Below are 17,935 nucleotides of genomic sequence, written 5' to 3'. Positions count from 1 at the left end.
AGATAGGCAATGTCACGACTGAGTTGTCATTCACTTTCATTCTTTGCCTGATAGTTCTTGCACAATTCTGGTGTGTGTTTTGGGTCGTTACCTGGGTAAAGAATGAAGCTCTGCCCAGTCAGGTTTAATCTTGCAGGAGACGCATGCGTTTGAAACGTGCCACGCCAGAACCACACGTGCAGAACTCATGCACTCACCCTCTTAGTGTGTAACACTCTTAGCGTGTCACACATTTCTGCTTGTGATTTTGACACAATTATTATTTTTTTTTGTACTTGTATCTGTTTACCAAGCATGCACATATACATATAGTACCAGTCAAAATTCTGTACACATCTACTGAAAATTATTGGTTTTTCAACAAGATAATGACTCTAAGGGGTTATGTAGTAAGTATTATCTTGTGAACAAGGAAAGAGATGGAATGCTGCGACAGATGACTCGGTTCTCGCAATCCCCTGAGCTAAATCCTTGTTTTTTTTTGGACGAGTTGAATCAAAGAGTAGGATCAAGGTGGCCAACTTGTGCCCAGAACTTGTGAAACCTCCTTTAGGACTCTTGGAGAAGCATTCCAGGTGGCTAGCTGGTTGAAAGAGAGTATAGTCTGCAGTGCTGTAATCGAAGCAAATGGGTGCTATTTTGCAATGTCTATAATGTTATATGTGTAAAAGCCCATATGAGGATATATACAGTTGTACACTAGACTGAAAATGCCAGACACCTAAAAGCATTATTAGCATGATTAGTGGGGCTTTTTCAGGATATTTTCCATCCATTTTCAATAGCAACTTATCTAGAGGCCTGAAGTCTGGATCTCTGGAGTGAATGGACTGTAAGCCCATTATCAGTAACACACTAGAGGTTTTCCAGCTGACATGCTTGGAAATAGTGCATGTTTATACTTTTTCACAGTACAATCAAAACAAAAACAAAAATCCAGATATAGCTCGTTGCCCCTGGCGACCAGAATAAGCTTGGAAGATGGATGGATAATAATTGTGTATTTTGTGGTAATTCTAGAAATACATAATTTCAAAAATAGATTATACATGTTTACCCAGATCGTAGATGTTTATGAATGTTCTAGCTTTCTGTGTTCAATGAACTCTACAGACTCTACAGACCGTTAGTGCATGGAAGAACTTGTTTATATGCTGAAGATCCAATGATCTTCCCTCTTTAAATGTCTTCCCTCTTCAATATCAGTGGTGGCTTGTACTTTTTGCACAGCTTTACTGATCTAACCAGTCAGTTTTATTTTGTTGATTGTGCAAGGCTCAATCAGCACATGCTGTTTTTTGGCTGGATTTTATTGTAACTATTGTAACTATTGTAACTTTATTGTTATTGGAATTATCAATTTCGTTTTAATTCCAGTAGTAGCATGCACTCAACACCAGGCAGACAGTATATTCTGTGCACCCTGCTGTCAGCAAACTCTTTATTCATATAAGCACATCTCAGACAACCAGACAGCAGCCTTTTACTCGCTTTTTGCTAGGTTTCACTAGATTTAAATATTTTTAAACATTTTACGTAATTAGTCTTATGTATCTGAATATTATATATGTGTTTTTTGCAAAACCATCTATGTAATGCACTTCACAGAAAACTTGCAAGTAGAAGCCACGGGCTTTGGTCCTGGATTGGCAAAGGGGCACGTGGAGCAGGGCGTCTCAGCGTGGGCGTGTGCGCGTGCTGGCGTGTGCGTGTGTTTGTGCATCCGGGTGTGCAGCCGCCTCCTCAAACCGCACGCGAGCATAACGCGGGATGAAGGTCACCAAATGTTAAACTGCCTCCAGGTGGAAAGGAAGTGTCTGTTTTCTCTGCTTTTTCATATTGTCAGTGCCTCACAAGGACGTTGCTGCAGTTTCCCTAGCAGTCATTGAATGGCATTGATTGGCCCTTATTTTTGTTGTTTTTGAGGGATTGTCCGTCGTCTATGAATTACGTAGGGAAAACCATCACTTTAAAAAGATTCCCTGTCCATCTGTTGGCTCTTCAGAGGGAAAAGGATTCAACCATTGTTATGATTTAAACATTATTATTATTCAAACATTGTGCATACTGCAGAAACGGCTCTTTTATCTTAACAAATAGAGCATAAATGTCATGTGTTTGAATCCCAGAGAGCGCACACAAATTGTAACCCTTCCTTGTACTGCAAGTTGGTTTGGATAAATGTATTAGATAAATTAATACATTTTAATGTAAACTTCAAGCTTTCTGGTCTGTCTTACTCTTCAAGCAAGACTGGACTTTTTGCTCCACCTGATGCAGTGAATCAGAGCCAGACTCATAGACCTCAGTAAGATGCACCTAAAAGGGCCATGAGGAGCAGCACCGTGTCAATGATGGTCATACAGCAAGAGATTGAGACTGGTTTAGTAAGATTGTAACAGAAACTGCCGGAGACTGGTTTAGATAGATTACCAGAGTGGCTGGACAGCAGACTCCTTTCTAAATAGCTTTTGTAAGATTACCACAGTGGCTGGGCGGTTGACACCGTCGGAGATGGGATTCGTAAGATTATCTCAATGGCCAGGATAGTAGATACCGTCGGATAGTGGTTTCGTAAGATCACCCTAGTGGCTTATCGGTTGATGCTGTCAAAAACTGGTTTAATAAGATTCCTGCATTGACTCGTTGGTTGATATTTTCAGAGACTGGTTAAGAAGGATCACCACTGTGGGTGGATTGGAGATACTTACAGGATTTGCATTCAGCTGATACGGCCCATTTGTCGATAATAGCCAAATGTGACAGGTTGTTACTGAAGCCGCCGTGTTTTAAGTTCCCGGACAACATGTGGCCTGTTACATGCATGTAACCATCTAGCTGTTTGTCATTGCTACTAAAACAGATCTTGTTAAGATGCTTTTGACGTTGCTGCTGCTGGCTGCTCTCTGGTGGCTTCCCGATACCCTTACTTTTCATGGTGTTGGTGGTCCTTGTAGTTTTTTTATGTATCTTTACTTATCTAATCTTGGATAGGATCTTATTTTGTTGATTATGTAGGATCACTCTGCGCCTACAGTTGTTTGGCTGGATATTATTGTAATCTGAGTTATAAATTTGGTTATATGACTCAACCCTTGCCCTGAGAAATCCCATATACCCCAGAACCCCTCTTTATGCCATCCTGACCTCCCTCCATTTTTACTCTTTCTGTTCAGGGAGCTGCTGGAGCAAGTGGCCGAGTTTGAGAAGGCGGAGTTTAAGTCTAGCGGCAGAAAGGTAAGTAACCAATAGGGAGCCTCTGTGCGGCGTGTACAGTGGCACTTGGTGTGTCTTCTGGCACTTTGCCATGTTTGCGTGCAATACAGAGTAGTTTGTATTAACAGCCCAGTTCATTTAGAATATTTTCAAGTACGTGCCAGTTTTGCATGACGGCAGCGGATGCAAGTCCAGCGACTTTGATGACGTGCCTCAGTGAACATTGCAGATATCGCTCACTTTGGATTTGATGCTCAATCCAAGTTATTTGTATTTTTTTAAACTGTAAACAAGCTGATGCATTATTTGCCATTCGCACAAGGTGCTTCTTTTCACATATCCCAACATGCTCTACTTTGAGGCACACACACACGCGCACACACACACACACACACACATATACACACAAACATACAGTTCAGACCAAAGCCTAGGGTCTGAGTACAGGGTCAGGCATTTATCCTGTATTTCTCAGGGGTCAGGGCCTTGTTAAAGGGCCAAACAGACGTGACTTTTTACCGAAGATGGGATTCAAAGCACAATCACAGGCACAGAGGCCTAACCCACTAAACCGCACACCACCCCGTTTTTTGTTTTGTTGTTGTATGTTTTAACCACCTATCATTTCATGGATTCACACCTCAGATTTCTTTTTGTCACGTTACTATGCAGCTTGCCCCCTCCTTGGCAAGTTGAATTTGTCCTGTCTTATAAGACCACATTGAAATTTGAGGTTCAAATTTGGATGTTTTAGGATAAACAAGACGTGTGACATGCTGGCGTGACTGTGCAGGCATAGACAGTCCTTGAGCATGAATAAAGTGCAGTTTCTAAGCATAGTGGTGGTTATTTTTCAACGTTTTCACACTTTATTCTTGCGATGGCAGGTGCCAAACGTTGAGCGCTTTACCTCAGCCACGGGCTTTCTGCGTGAGTTTCAGTGTAACTGCCTTTGTTTGTTTGAACTTCCTTTCAACTTAGGACTCGGCTTATTTGTTGCTGCTTACTGTCTTCAATCTTTTTTGAACTTTCCCAACCAGGCTAACCAGGAGACCAGCAAACCCAAACTGGCCCCCCTGAATGAAGCAGGGGTGTCTGAGCTGCTTAACAAGGTGAGAGAACCCCCCCCCCCCTTTCAGAGGAAGGTTTTTGTCTGTATACCGCGTCGTAAAGTTTTGGAAAATTCCGACATGCTTCTCCACCCACCGGTCATGATACTGATACATTTGTTCGTTGTATGGATGCAGCTGCTACAAATAGTCATTTTCACACCAATGAATGCTTGATATCAGGTTTTGAGGCTTGTTCTTAGGATGGATACTTTAAACATTTAAATGTGTTTTAAACATGGAAAATTACAAAATCCACAAAGACCCTTATGTTCTTAGGCACCAAAATTTTATTTTAATGTACTGTACTGTGCACAATTCTTAGGCAGTCAAAGAAAATGGTGTTTAACTGATTTTCACATTGGTGTGAAACCATATTAGGTCTGTCAGTGTGTCAGCCATTTCAGAAGCTCTCTTAAAGTCACGCCAGTATTTACAGCCACTGTCCACTGCAACTATGTACATTTTCACCTGACCACTGGTATACCTCGTATGGCTTATCTGTACCTCATTTGCTTTTATTTAACTAACTAAATAAATAAAGTGTACTGGTTGTGAAATGGGGCGGCATGGTGGGACCCGGGTTCGAGTCCCCACCTGGGACACGTGTGTGGAGTTTGCATGTTCTCCCCATGTCGTCGTGGGGTTTCCTCCGCGTACTCCGGTTTCCCCCCACAGTCCAAAAACATGCTGAGGCTAATTGGAGTCGCTAAATTGCCCTTAGGTATGCATGTGTGAGTGAATGGTGTGTGAGTGTGCCCTGCGATGGGCTGGCCCCCCATCCTGGGTTGTTCCCTGCCTCGTGCCCATTGCTTCCGGGATAGGCTCCGGACCCCCCGCGACCCAATAGGATAAGCGGTTTGGAAAATGGATGGATGGATGGATGGATGGTTGTGAAATGTAAAATATACATGAAATGACTGGGGTGCCTCTGAGGAGAATTTTGGTAACTGAAGCGTTGTTCATCTAGCCATCCAAGAAGATATCAGTAACTTTTTTGGAGAACAGAAGACATTCTTGCTAGTTTCTATTGTGTCATTCTTAATCTGCATATGTTTGAAAGTTAAATAGCGTTTTCCGGTTCTGAGCAAATATACACTTACCATCCAGATAAATAGCTTTTCTTTGACTGCCTAATGACTCCCATATTATAACGTGGACATGTAATAGAGATGATCCTTACAGTGCTGTTGTAGCGTTTGCATGTTAGTCGGCCCTCCACATCTGTAGTTTCTGTATCCTCTGGTTCAACCAACCTCAGATCGAAAATATTCAAAATATTAAAAAAAAAATTAAATTCCAGAAAGTTCCAAAAAGCAAAGCTTGAATTTGCCATATGCCGAGTGCTTCCCGAATCCTTGTGAATGAAGGCATACCCTGCTGTCTGTACATGTACATAACGTCTACAGACTGTCAGTATTCCCCCCAACAAAACAGAATAGCAGCTAATTCCATAGCATTTAGTAATCTGGAGATGATTATAGCATATGGGAGGGCATGCCTGAGTTATATGCAAGTAGTATGTAATTTTATACAATTAACACGGTCCAGGAAATCAGTGGATTTTCTGGACCCGACCCCCCATAGATACCAAAAAACGACTGTTTTTGTTTATCAGATGCCTTTATCCAAAGTGATGTACATTTTTTTGGAGGAAGGGGCCCAACAATGGAATTATTCTGTTGACCCTGGGATTTAACCCAGGTGCAGCATTCTTAGGCACTGAGCCACGGGCTGCGCTCATCACCAGGCTAAATGAAATGCTATTATTTATTATTAAAATATAAATATGTATAAACTTTAAACTCAGTCTATAGTTTTTTTTGTTTGTTTTTTTACTCCACCCCTGCTATGGACTGATATGCATCGTCATCCATGGCCCAGGGACTGCCGTCCCTTGTAGTCTGTGCTGCATGAGACAGGCCCCCTGTGACTGACTACAATCGGTGTTTGGGAGAGAAATGGATTGATGTTTATATTGTAAAATACAGTGAGTTCAACCAGTATCGGCTAGATGTTCTTCAGATTTAACATTATCCATTTTAGAGATAAACCATTTGTGCATGAAAAAAAAATACTGCATATGTTTGTTTCTGGTGTAAATTTAACTCTCTGTGTTACACATTTTGTTCTAATCACGGAATACTTGTTCCCATTAGTCTTAATTACATTAAATAACATCAATGATGCATATGAAAAGTTTTTTTTAAAACAAGTCATGCATTGGGGGTGGTAATTTGGAATGGGTTATTCCCTTCTTTGTGCTTATAATTTCTGGGATAGGCTCTGGACCCCCATGATGAAAAGGGCGAGAGGGTACAGATGATGTATGTATGTAAGGATGGATGGATGGATGGTAACTTGGGAAGCATTGCCATATGGCAACTCTGCAACACAATGGAAAATGATCAAGAAAGTTGTTTTTCTTAGAAATAATCACTTCAATACAACAGTCTCTTCTAATTAAATATGTAGTTTGAATATATATATATATAATTTTTTATTTTTTTTTTTGTCTGATTGGAACTGCTACAAACCTAAAATAAGTGAGTCTTTATAATTAATCATTCAATAATCTATTTGAGTCATTGTCACTGTCGCCTGTGTAAAAGAATTCAAACATGGCACTTTTAAGAAGTGTCTCCAGTTCTGGGTTTGTGTGCTACCACGGGTGCATTCGTGTGCCCCGTATGATTTACAGGTGGCGGCAGCCTAGAATCTCACAGCTTTGTGGCTGGCAGCAAGCAGGCGAAAGTAGAAATGCCCCCGGATTGGTAAAAGCGTCACTGTGACAGCACCGCGCAGCTGTGTGAAGACGTAAACATAAATTCCATCTTGTGAGAACGCTAAAATGAAATCCCCCAAATTGCACTGAAATCACAGAACCGAGGATTGTGCAAACATAAATATGTCAGCGCCATTAATTACTGTCCTAACATGATCGTGATTCTGCCTTTTCAGGAGATCTCCAGACTGCAGGAGGAGAATGACAAACTGAAAAGCAGACTCCGTGCAGTCGAATCACAGGTGTGAGGAATGACTCCATTCTGTGACATTATCACGTTACTGGGTATTTAAGTGGCATGCTGAATCAGTTCATTGTACTGCTGCCTTATACCTCTTGTGTTGAAAATAAGAACATTAGGCATTTACAAATGAGAGGAGGCCATTTGGCCCATCAAGCTTGTTTGGGGAGAACTTGACTAATAGCTCAGATTTGTTAAAATCTTATCTAGCTCTGATTTAAAGGAACCCAGTGTTTTAGCTTGCGCTACACTAACAGGAAGACTATTACATACTCTAACTGCACGCTGTGCAAAGAAGTGCTTCCTCAAATTCATTTCCACGAGTTCTAGTATTTAAACTTATATTGAAGTAGCCATTTGGCTGAACAGCATCCAAGCCTGTTAGAATCTTATATACCTGGATCATGTCTCCCCTTACTCGCCTTTGCCTGAGGCTAAACAGATTCAACTCGGCTAACCTCTCCTCATAAGACATTCCTCTAAGACCAGGAATCATTCTTGTAGCCCGACATTGCACCTTTTCCAAGGTAGCAATATCCTTTTTAAGGTATGGTGACCAAACCTACACACAATATTCTAGGTGGGATCTTACCAGGGAATTGTATGATCTCTTAGCATCACCTCCCTTGGCTTAAACTCCACACACCTAGAGATGTAACTCAGCATCCTATTGGGCTTTTTTATTGTTTCCCCACACTGGTGAGAGTGGGACATGGAAGCATCAACATACACACCGAGATCTTTCATGTAATCAGCTACCTTTATTTCAGTGGAACCCATGAAATATCTCTACTTTATATTTCTGCTCCCTGCATGGATTACCTTACATTTATCTACGTATAATTTAATCTGCCAGGTATCAGCCCAGTTGCTAATTAAATCCAGATCCCATTGTATCCTCTGTGCTGCTAGTTCAGTGTCTGGTACACCACCCACCTTGGTGTCATCTGCAAATTTAACCAGTTTATTGTATGTATTGGTGTCAATATCATTAATGTAAATTAGGAATAATAGTGGTCCTAAAATTGAATCCTGCGGTACCTCACTATGAACGCAGGCCCCCTGTGACATTGTGCTTCTAATAACTACTCGCTGCTTCCTGTCAATTAACCAATTCCTAAAAACCCTGCAGCTTTGAACTTAATTTCTCCATTTGCATAATTATATTGGAATGCTTCTGCCTTTTCACATATCCCATGTTGTTCTCTGAAACAGACACACATTTATTTATAGTTGAGAGCAAAGCTTGGGGTCAGAACACAAAGTATGACCATTTATTTGACACCCCTGGAGCATTTTTGGGATGTTAATGGTTTTGTTCAAGTGTCCAACAGACATGTGACTATTTTGCTGAGGATGGGATACGATCCAGCAACCATCTGATCACTGTGGCCTGACCTACTGAGATACATACTGGCTCCATGTGCATCCAAGGCATGGATGGGATGAGAGTCCATGGTCTTCTGTTTACGCGACAGATAACTTGCCACTTGGCCACCATGTCAAAGCCCCTTTAGCGTTCGTATGTCATGTTCTTCCTTTGTTGCACTGGTGTCCTGCAGTCCAAAGACATGTAGTTAGCATAATCTTTGTATTTCATTTTCAGCCAGGGCTGGATAAGTTGTTATGGATGGATGGATGAATGGATGGGTTAACTACAGCATAATTAATGCTTATAATGAGCTTCCTTATTTGTCTGAGTAGGAACAGTAATAAGACTAATGGGTTGGCACATTTTCCAGGCTATGAGTGCCTTAGAAGAGAAGTCCAAGGTGGAGAAGACTTTAAAAGAGCTGCAGAAGATTCAGGGTCAGCAGCAGGTATGGCCGAGACAGGGGGGCTTCTGGGAAAACATAGTAGGGGTGTAACAATTCTACTTCAGTATGTGTACATGTATGTATACAGGTAACTACTGCTGCAGATTTTTCCACAGTTGAAGCACCAATGTACAGTCTGGTTAGGTCACCAGGCGCCATCATCACAGACTAGAGAGAGACTGCAGCATTCCTGCCCAGAAAATTCCATTACTTAGTGTCTTGTTAAAAGTGGAAGTCAGTCCTGAGTCTCTCATTGGTGTTGGGTCATTGTAGCTATATGTACGTCTGCACATACGTCTGTATATCTCTCTACATACTCTTACATGGTTGTATTATTAAAGTAGATGCCTTTCTTCTCCTTTAACACCGTCAAATTGAGACTGAAAGCATGTTAAATCACCAGGTTTTAGTTCCTCCTGCTCTGTCTGTATTACTGAAAGCATTGAATTAATCTGAAACTGAGCTGCTCTGCTGCTGCTGGTGCGCTGTACTGTTATTGGTTTGGGGCATTTAGGCTGATTTGGGAGTTTGCTCATCCACCGCAAGATCCAAGCCTACCATTCTGCCCCACAAGGCAAAATACCTCAGTTGCTCAGTTGTATGAATACATCATTTACCTACCCACTACACATACTGGTGGACAGTCAAATATCTTTGAAGGCCTCAGTTTCAGTGTCAGTGAAGTTACTGTGTTTACTGAGAATAATTAGACCGAGTGCCTCAGTGGGCTGCGTTGCGGCCTTGTGCCTCCAGATTGTGGCTCTTATTCAGAGCCTGGTGACGTGCAAAATTTGCCTATTTGTGTGGGTTTTCTCTGGGAATTTCTACATCCTTGTGCATGACAGACTGACCTCCCATACTGGGTGTCCTCAGGGGTGGATTTGTACTTTCTGGGGTCCAAAAAAGTTACAAATGTTTCAAAAACTGAAACAGCTACCAAGTACAGTCAAGATCTGGTGGTTAGAACATGCTGCTTTAGCATTTTCTAAAAAGCATTGCTAAAAAAGAAAATCCTAAAAAAAAAATGTTTATTCAATATTTAATGTTTGTGGTCAAAAGGGGGGCCCTAAACTTTGGGGCCCCATTCAAATGTGTGGTTTGGGTGCTGTTAAACAATGCCGCTGGGTGTCCCTGTGTGCTGTGATTTCTATGATATGCTGCTTGCATCATTCGTTATTCATTAATGGTAAAAAATGATAAATAACTTTAAATAATATCTTTCTTTAAACGTGTGAAATGTAACATATTCCTGGAAAATAAGATGAATCATATGATCTTATTTTTTATTATCATCATATTTTGCTTTCGTGGGACCTGTCTGGTATGTAGTGACATCGAAAATATAATTTTTTAATATATATTTTTAAGTGGATGTTGTATTTTAACCCTTTAGGTCTTAGTGGCTTAAGGAGAGTGATTCACAATTAACATCACCTGATTTTATTGGTTTTACTTGGCTTTTATTTATGTTGGATCATTTCGCTTCTAAATCTGTAGGTCCCCCCTCCCAGTCCCTGACTCTGTACACTGCTTTTGATGAGCGTCATCTCATCTATCTCCTTCTATCCAGCGGGCCCTGCACTCCCAGGAGATCAGCAGCCTGGAGGACACAGTGGCAGCCCTGCAAGCGGACTTCCAGAAATCCCTGAGTGACAGCACAGCCTCGCAGAAAAACCTACAGGACACCCTGGTGGAGGCCAAGCATGAGCTACTGCGGGTGCAGGAGCAGTTGGCTCTTACTGAGAAGGTACCTCGCACATGGCCCCCGATGGGCCCTGTGTTTGGCCCCCGACATGCCCTGTACATGGCTCATGGCATGCCCTAAGCAAGCCTCGTGCTTGGCCCTGAGCAGGCCCATGTGCTGGCCCGTTTGCTGGACCCTGGGCAGGCCCCTATGCTGGCCCCAAGGCGTGGTCCTGGGCAGGCCCCTGTTCTGGCCCCATGCAGGCCCCTGTTCTGGCTCCATGTGTGGCCCTGGGCAGACCCCTATGCTGGCCCCGTGCGTGGCCCTGGGCAGGCCCCTGTTCTGGCCCCTGTTCTGGCCCCGTGCAGGCCCCTGTTCTGGCCCCATGCGTGGCCCTGGGCACCCCTGTTCTGGCCCCATGCGTAGCCCTGGACAGGCCCCTATGCTGGCCCCATGCGTGGCGCTGGGCAGGCCCCTATGCTGGCCTCGTGCTTGGCCCCTGTTCTGGCCCCGTACGTGGCCCTGGGCAGGCCCATGTGCTTTCCCCTTTGCTTGACCCTGAGCAGGCCCCTATGCCGGCCCCGTGCGTGACCCTGGGCAGGCCCCTATGCCGTCCCCGTGCGTGACCCTGGGCAGGCCCCTATGCTGGCCCTGTGTTTGACCCTGGGCAGGCCCCTATGCTGGCCCTGTCCTTCACCCTGGGAAGGCCCCTATACTGGCCCTGTCCTTCATCCTGGGCAGGCCCCTATGCTGGCCCTGTGTTTGACCCTGGGCAGGCCCCTATGCTGGCCCTGTCCTTCACCCTGGGAAGGCCCCTATACTGGCCCTGTCCTTCATCCTGGGCAGGCCCCTATGCTGGCCCTGTGTTTGACCCTGGGCAGGCCCCTATGCTGGCCCTGTCCTTCACCCTGGGAAGGCCCCTATACTGGCCCTGTCCTTCACCCTGGGTAGGCCCCTATGCCTGCCCTGTCCTTCACACTGGGTAGGCCCCTATGCTGGCCTCGTGCTTGTTGCACACAGTACTACTACTGTTTTTTCATGTAAACAGTGAACTTATGAAAACAAGCATTCCATTGTGAATCAGTAGCTGGGAAAAGATTAATGTATACGGTAAACTATGAAGTTCCGCAAATTCTTGCGGAAACAACATGACGTTCGCTGCAATATGTTTTGGCCTCCAGGAGCTGGAGAAGAAGTTCCAGCAGACTGCTGCTTACCGCAACATGAAGGAGATGCTGAGCAAGAAGAACGAGCAGATGAAGGAGATCAGGAAGCGGCTGCAAAAGTGAGCAAGAACGCTTCCATATATCGCATATTCCATATATATATATATATATATATATAACATGTGTGTATGACTCTGTGGTGTCATTTCTAATTAAGCCTTGATTCAGCTGCGTACCGAGTGACACTGTTAAGTGTGAGCAGGTTATTGGGGGGTTCAGAGCTCTCAGTGAGGAGCTGCTGGAGGTTTCAGTGCCAGCGGAAAAGGCAAGAGTCAGGAGGCTTTGTAAAGCTACTAACCATACAGTTTGTATAGCATTCCATGTCTCTGGAAAAGGTGAATCCTTGTCATTTAAATTACATTCTGTGGCCAAGATACGGTTTTCCCTCATAGAAAATGTCTTCTCGGTGTTTTTTATCCAGTTATTACACATAGACTCATTATATATATTACACATTATATATATAATGTTATATACACACACACACTCAATATGTAATTTTCCCCCTGTGTTTTTCTACAGGTATGAACCAGATGAATAAACCTACTGATCTGTCAAATTGTCTAACTGAGAATCAAGAATGGCTGGGGGAAAATATTTCCTGGGGCCAAATAAGACAAGACTTAAATCCAACAGCTCTTCATTCTAACCCTGAAATGGACCTTGCTTTGGAGGAGGAGACGTAATTACATCATGATGTGGTGCTGTCGAGTGCTGACCTGGGCAGTGGGGAGGGGTTTGTTGATCTGGGCGCTTTGTAGTCATTAACCTTTGCTGGGGAATTGTTGGTATTTAAGATGGCTCAGACTGGAAAGCCCAGGATTATATTTAAGGACGGCTATTCACCTGTTGTGCATTGAAGCAAATTGGTTACCCCTGATTTTATATTCTGGCTTCCGTAAGTCTGCTGGGGGAGAAGATACCCAGCATGCATTTCCCACAAATTAAAGTTTTTATGACCCTGCCATCAAATATGAGCTTGGTGATGTAGAGTGTGTGTGTGTGTGTGTGTGTGTGTGTGTGTGTGTGTGTGTGTGTGTGTGTGTGTGTGTGTGTGTGTGTGTGTGTGTGTGTGTGTGTGTGTGTGTGTGTGTGTGTGTGTGTGTGTGTGTGTGTGTGTGTGTATCAGAGTCAGAGTGTAGATGCCTGAGTTGGATTAAGGTGATGTGGTTAGAGCTCTATTTTTCTTATATCCCAAACTCGGTGTAAATGAAAATCATGACACAGCTGACAGAGTGCAAAAGTTTCACTTTTATAAATCAGCTTGGCAGACATGATGTAACCCCATATCTAACCTGTGGGTAAATAAAATGGTTCAATCTGTTCTCACATGTTTTTTTTTTTTTTTTTTTTTTTACCAAGGTGGAAGTTCAACAGTACTTTGCTTCAGTGTGTAATTTACCAGTGATCTTCTTGGTGTGGAGTGGTGGCTCTGAGGCTAGGGGTCTGTGTCAGCAATCAAAAAGTTGCTACCCTGTTGGGTCCTTGAGCAGAGCCCTTAATCTGCATTCGCTTTGTTCCTCAAGGTGGTAGTCCAACGTACTGGGAAAATTTGTGGGTTAGTGGCAGGATTGGCACTCCAGACACTGGAAAAAAAAATTCACCCTGTTCCATTCCTTTTGAACTAGTGGGGTGCTGAGGTATCATCTGGCGCATGGCTGCACTTGGCTTCTCATCTCTGAGGTGGTTTGTCGTGTGCTGGGTGCAACAATGCAGTGCAATCACACTCCTTACCTCTCTAGAAGTAGTTTTACGTATTTAGTAGTCAGTTTTGGCCAAATCAACATATAGTTGATGATCAAAGTTAAGCCATCCCTAGAGAAATTGGGGTTACAGGCTTTCCTTAGCAACCCACCAGTGAAATCCCTCTGCTTATGGTGGAATTTGAACCCACACCCTTATGATCACAGAAACAGAATCCTACCCCACCCCACTGATTAATAGCACACCTAGACTAAAATCTAAAGCATTTATTTTTGGAACATAATACTTTCCTATTTATTTCCATGTTATTTAAACTAATACTCAAAATATCTTTGAATTATAACTAAATATAAAAAATACTTTGCAAAGTAGACTTTTGTTACGCAAGTTTGGTGCACAAAATGACATTAATGACCCACTCAATTATTAAAAATGGTCTGATCCAAACTAATTGCTCTAAAAATGACCTAGTTTTGGATTTGAAATCAGCCAGTTTGAGGCTTGCACTGCACACAAGGCAAAAATGTCAAGCCTTGTCCTTCCTTCCCTTTTTTCTAGCATAGCATGGGAATCAAGAGAAAGGTCTTCTCCAGGATATTGGAGAAAGACGCACCAACCTGCAAGCCTGAATGAGAGATGAGCGAAAGTGGGGAGGAAATAACCTTATAGAGTATTAAAACATAATACAGTATTAAACACCAGGGTTTAAGGTATCTTCACAGTACTATTTGCCAAGGAAATCGTAGACACCAAAGGCCCTATAATCTAATGTGTATTGTTCCAAGATTGGTTTTCATACATGAGATTTTAGTATGAGTGATACTCACATTTTGGTAGACAATCAGTCGTGATGCAGCAAGTTTTCCAGTTGATTTCATGAAAATCCATCCATCCATTTTCTGTACTCACTTGTTCTATTCAGTTTAGCAGAGATGCAGGGCCTATCCCAGAAACTAAGGGCACGAGGTAAGGAATAACCCAAGACAGGGCTCCAATCCATGGCAGAACACACACAGCGCTCACACACATTATTACATGAAAATCCATATAGAAAACATCTGCATCAGCAAGTCACTACAATATCGTTACAAAGCTAAATAAGCCATGTTTCTGCAGGTCAGGCTCCCAGTCCTCTTCAGCTGCGGCATTAAGAACACACACAAGTGAAAACGGACCTTTATTCTATGAAGGAAAACCTCAAAGACAAAGGATCTGGGTAAAATGCTCACGCCTGTTGAATGAACTTCAGTGAGCGTTTCCTTGGGATGTGTTGGTGCTGCAATTGACTGTTCATCGTCCATGAGCCTTTGGCCATCTTCTCCAGAAGCCTCTGCTGAGCAGAAGGCTGTAAGACCTTCTAAGGATCTGTCAGTCTGAGGCCAGAGCAGTGGTGGTTTGAGCTATATATGAAGGGGGGAAATCTCCTGACTCCACCCCCAGCTTTCAGGTACAGCTCGCATTTGAACTATCATTAAAAGGCGATGTGGGCGTGGTGAAATCTCAGTACGGAAGCCCCTGCTGGATGTGATGAAAAGCTGAAACTTTATGAATTATAAATGAATTACTAAATCATATCAATTCATTTTCGCTGCAGCTCCAGTAGTAGCTTATGTTGCTGTGTGAATTATATAAGATTTTTCAGTGCATGAAATGGGTCAGTGTTCACCAGTATGTCGTACTGGTACGTCATTTGTTTTTCATTTCGCAGCACCATGAACATTTCTTGTGTACTGGCACTTCTTATAATATGCCGGTACAAGCAGAGATCTGTTCCCTAAATCTATCTTTGAGTCAAATTTGTAGGTAAGTCAGAAAATAGTCATTATAAAAGTTAGCACAAGTGGCATCTTGAGCCAACAAACTGCTGAAGCTGTGCACTGTTTTCACGAGCATCACAGAGTAGTGCATGTGTTCATTATTATGAAGCATTGTATTTAACTCAAATTTTTTTTATGGCAGTCTATTTTTAAGTACGAGTTGTCCGTAAATCAGAAGTTTTTAATCCAGGGACTGCCTGTACTGAATAACAAAGGGAATACTGGCACCTGGTTCTCTCACTTCAAGCACTAATGACTTTCATTCATTTGCTGAACTGTTATAGAAGGTATCTGATGAAGGTTTGAAGCTTTCGTAAGTGTAGCTCATACCAGATCAGTTGCCCAGGTTTTGTTATTAAATACACTATGAAATTCCAGTTAATAACAACGGTCACCACATGCATAGAAGCTACACATTGTTATTGTGCCCTGATTAATTAACTTCATTCCAGATTGGTAAACTACTTCTAGTGTGTTACGTCATAACATATAAAAACATCATCTAATGATAATTTTAAATACAACATAAGCAATGCTGGAAATTCAGTTCACAGAAATCTAAGCAATTTCAACACATGTAGCTTACCACTAAAACTGAGAATGATGGTGGGAACTCAGCTCGAAATAATAAAGTAAGTGCGGATGTAGTTCGGTAAGGCGATAAAAAAAAAACAGAGCCGACAAAAAGGGTTAGTGCTGTCGCCTATGGCTTACTCACTGGGGGCTTTGGGTGAGGATGCTGTAAAGCGCTTTGAGACAATGTAATGTTGTGATAATGCACTATATAAAAATAAATTTGTTGTTGTTGTTATGCGAATGATTAGCATTTGACGACCTGTGATTATTGACACCCATAGATCTATCTTGCCTGCCAATACCAAGACAAATCACAGCTCACAGGAAACAAAACAAGTTAAAGGAAGTGGTTAAGCCACTGGTTTGTGATGTCATAAGTTGCTGAACGCCTTCCAGCACAGCACAACGAAAATGTAATTTCCCCAAAGGGCAGTGATTAATAGGAAAGATGCATAATGCTTAATCTCACAGAATTTTTGCTTGAGTGCCATTTACGATAAAAAAAATGTTTGTGGTGTTTTCTTCAAATCTCTTTTATGATGAACTTGCATGACTGTGGTGTAAAAAATGCCATTATCTATTGTCACTGATGGCACTCAGGGTTTTTTTGTCTCGAAATCGAACCGATGCACTTCTAGAAAAATATGAGATGGAGATCAGTGAGGTTGTTCCGGTTTTATCTCTAAGAATTCGGCCAGGTTACTCATCCTTGGAGGCGCCCTCTTGCGTAACTCTCAACTCTGCCTCCTTAAACCAAGGGTGGCCAAGGGCAGGCATGTTTTCTTGTCTTGGTCAGACATCATGGATCCCCTGGCAAGTTTCCTGCTCATGTTTCCTGCTAAAATTTGGGAAAAGGAGAACAAAACAATGATTACATCACCTTCCAGAAGAGTTACTTAGTAAAAATTCAAGAAACCCTCCTGTATCCTTTCGGGTATACCTTCTGCCATTGTTTGTAACATTATGGAACGAAAACATATGAAATCAACAAATTTGGCTTTCTGTGGTTTTCCAACGCTGTCTCCACAGTCTTCTGAGGTATCCACGGTCTCTCCTTCTCTTCATCTGTTAGAACTTTACTGAGTATCAAAGCCTAGAGATTCAAAGGTTCAGCTGGAAGTAGGCAGAAAGTTCACTGAGTAGCAGGATAGATGTGGGGTTTACTGATGAAAGTGCTGCCTCTGCTAGGTGAGTAGATGTTACCTTCACCTGGAAAAGGCTCCAGGATGGAGTGAATGTTCTTATGGCTTTTTCAGTCCTCAACAAGGCAGCACATATTTGATGGATGGATACTCTTAGTAACTTAACCAATACTGACCTGAATATACTTTAGCTAGACATACTGCACAGGGTACCCCCAATTATATATAGAGTCAAAGGAGAACATGAACAGTGTTTCATTGTGCATCGCAATTGTGGATGTCCTGCCTCACCAACTATTTATAAGATTAGATGAGTTTTCTTCCATAAAGCATCAATAAGACCTTTACATGTATTGCATAAATATCCATAAATTCTTATGTCAGCAACAATCCCTATGTGCATGTAACTTTCTTCATACTAGGCTTTCCTAACATGATGACATCTTTTTCAGCAGGATATATGGGTGTAGCTTATGTGGCTCAGCTGGTTAGGCCTCCATGCCTATGATTAAAAGGCTACAAGTTCAAGTCTTGTGATTGCCAGAGTTGTTGCATGATCTTCATCTCCATTGGGCTCTTGAGCAAGGTCCTTATACCCCCCCCCAAAAAAAAAACAAA

The 17,935-nt window shown here is 42.5% G+C and overlaps 1 protein-coding gene and 1 long non-coding RNA gene across 10 annotated transcripts in view; one reads left to right on the top strand and one right to left on the bottom strand.

Annotated features, from left to right (window-relative positions):
• Window positions 1–13,407, top strand: part of lztfl1 (leucine zipper transcription factor-like 1) — an 81,343-nt gene extending 67,936 nt beyond the window's left edge. For all 9 annotated transcript variants that reach the window (XM_048972032.1, XM_048972021.1, XM_048971990.1 and 6 more), the window contains 7 exons: window positions 3,177–3,237; window positions 4,257–4,328; window positions 7,287–7,352; window positions 9,094–9,171; window positions 10,739–10,915; window positions 12,034–12,137; window positions 12,601–13,407. In XM_048972032.1, the coding sequence (XP_048827989.1) occupies window positions 3,177–3,237; window positions 4,257–4,328; window positions 7,287–7,352; window positions 9,094–9,171; window positions 10,739–10,915; window positions 12,034–12,137; window positions 12,601–12,619 (577 nt within the window). In that variant the 3' untranslated portion in view covers window positions 12,620–13,407. The remainder of the gene's footprint in view (window positions 1–3,176; window positions 3,238–4,256; window positions 4,329–7,286; window positions 7,353–9,093; window positions 9,172–10,738; window positions 10,916–12,033; window positions 12,138–12,600) is intronic.
• Window positions 13,260–15,138, bottom strand: LOC125705875 (uncharacterized). Its single transcript, XR_007381726.1, has 2 exons — window positions 14,610–15,138; window positions 13,260–13,664 (listed from the first exon to the last, which is right to left on the bottom strand). It is a non-coding gene; the product is annotated as an uncharacterized LOC125705875 (long non-coding RNA).
• Between the last annotated feature and the right edge of the window lie 2,797 nt (window positions 15,139–17,935).

This window comes from Brienomyrus brachyistius, chromosome 1, assembly GCF_023856365.1.
Source record: "Brienomyrus brachyistius isolate T26 chromosome 1, BBRACH_0.4, whole genome shotgun sequence".
Classification (NCBI taxonomy): domain Eukaryota; kingdom Metazoa; phylum Chordata; class Actinopteri; order Osteoglossiformes; family Mormyridae; genus Brienomyrus; species Brienomyrus brachyistius.
Note: the sequence above shows the minus strand (reverse complement) of the source record. Positions and strands in the feature narration are given on the sequence as shown.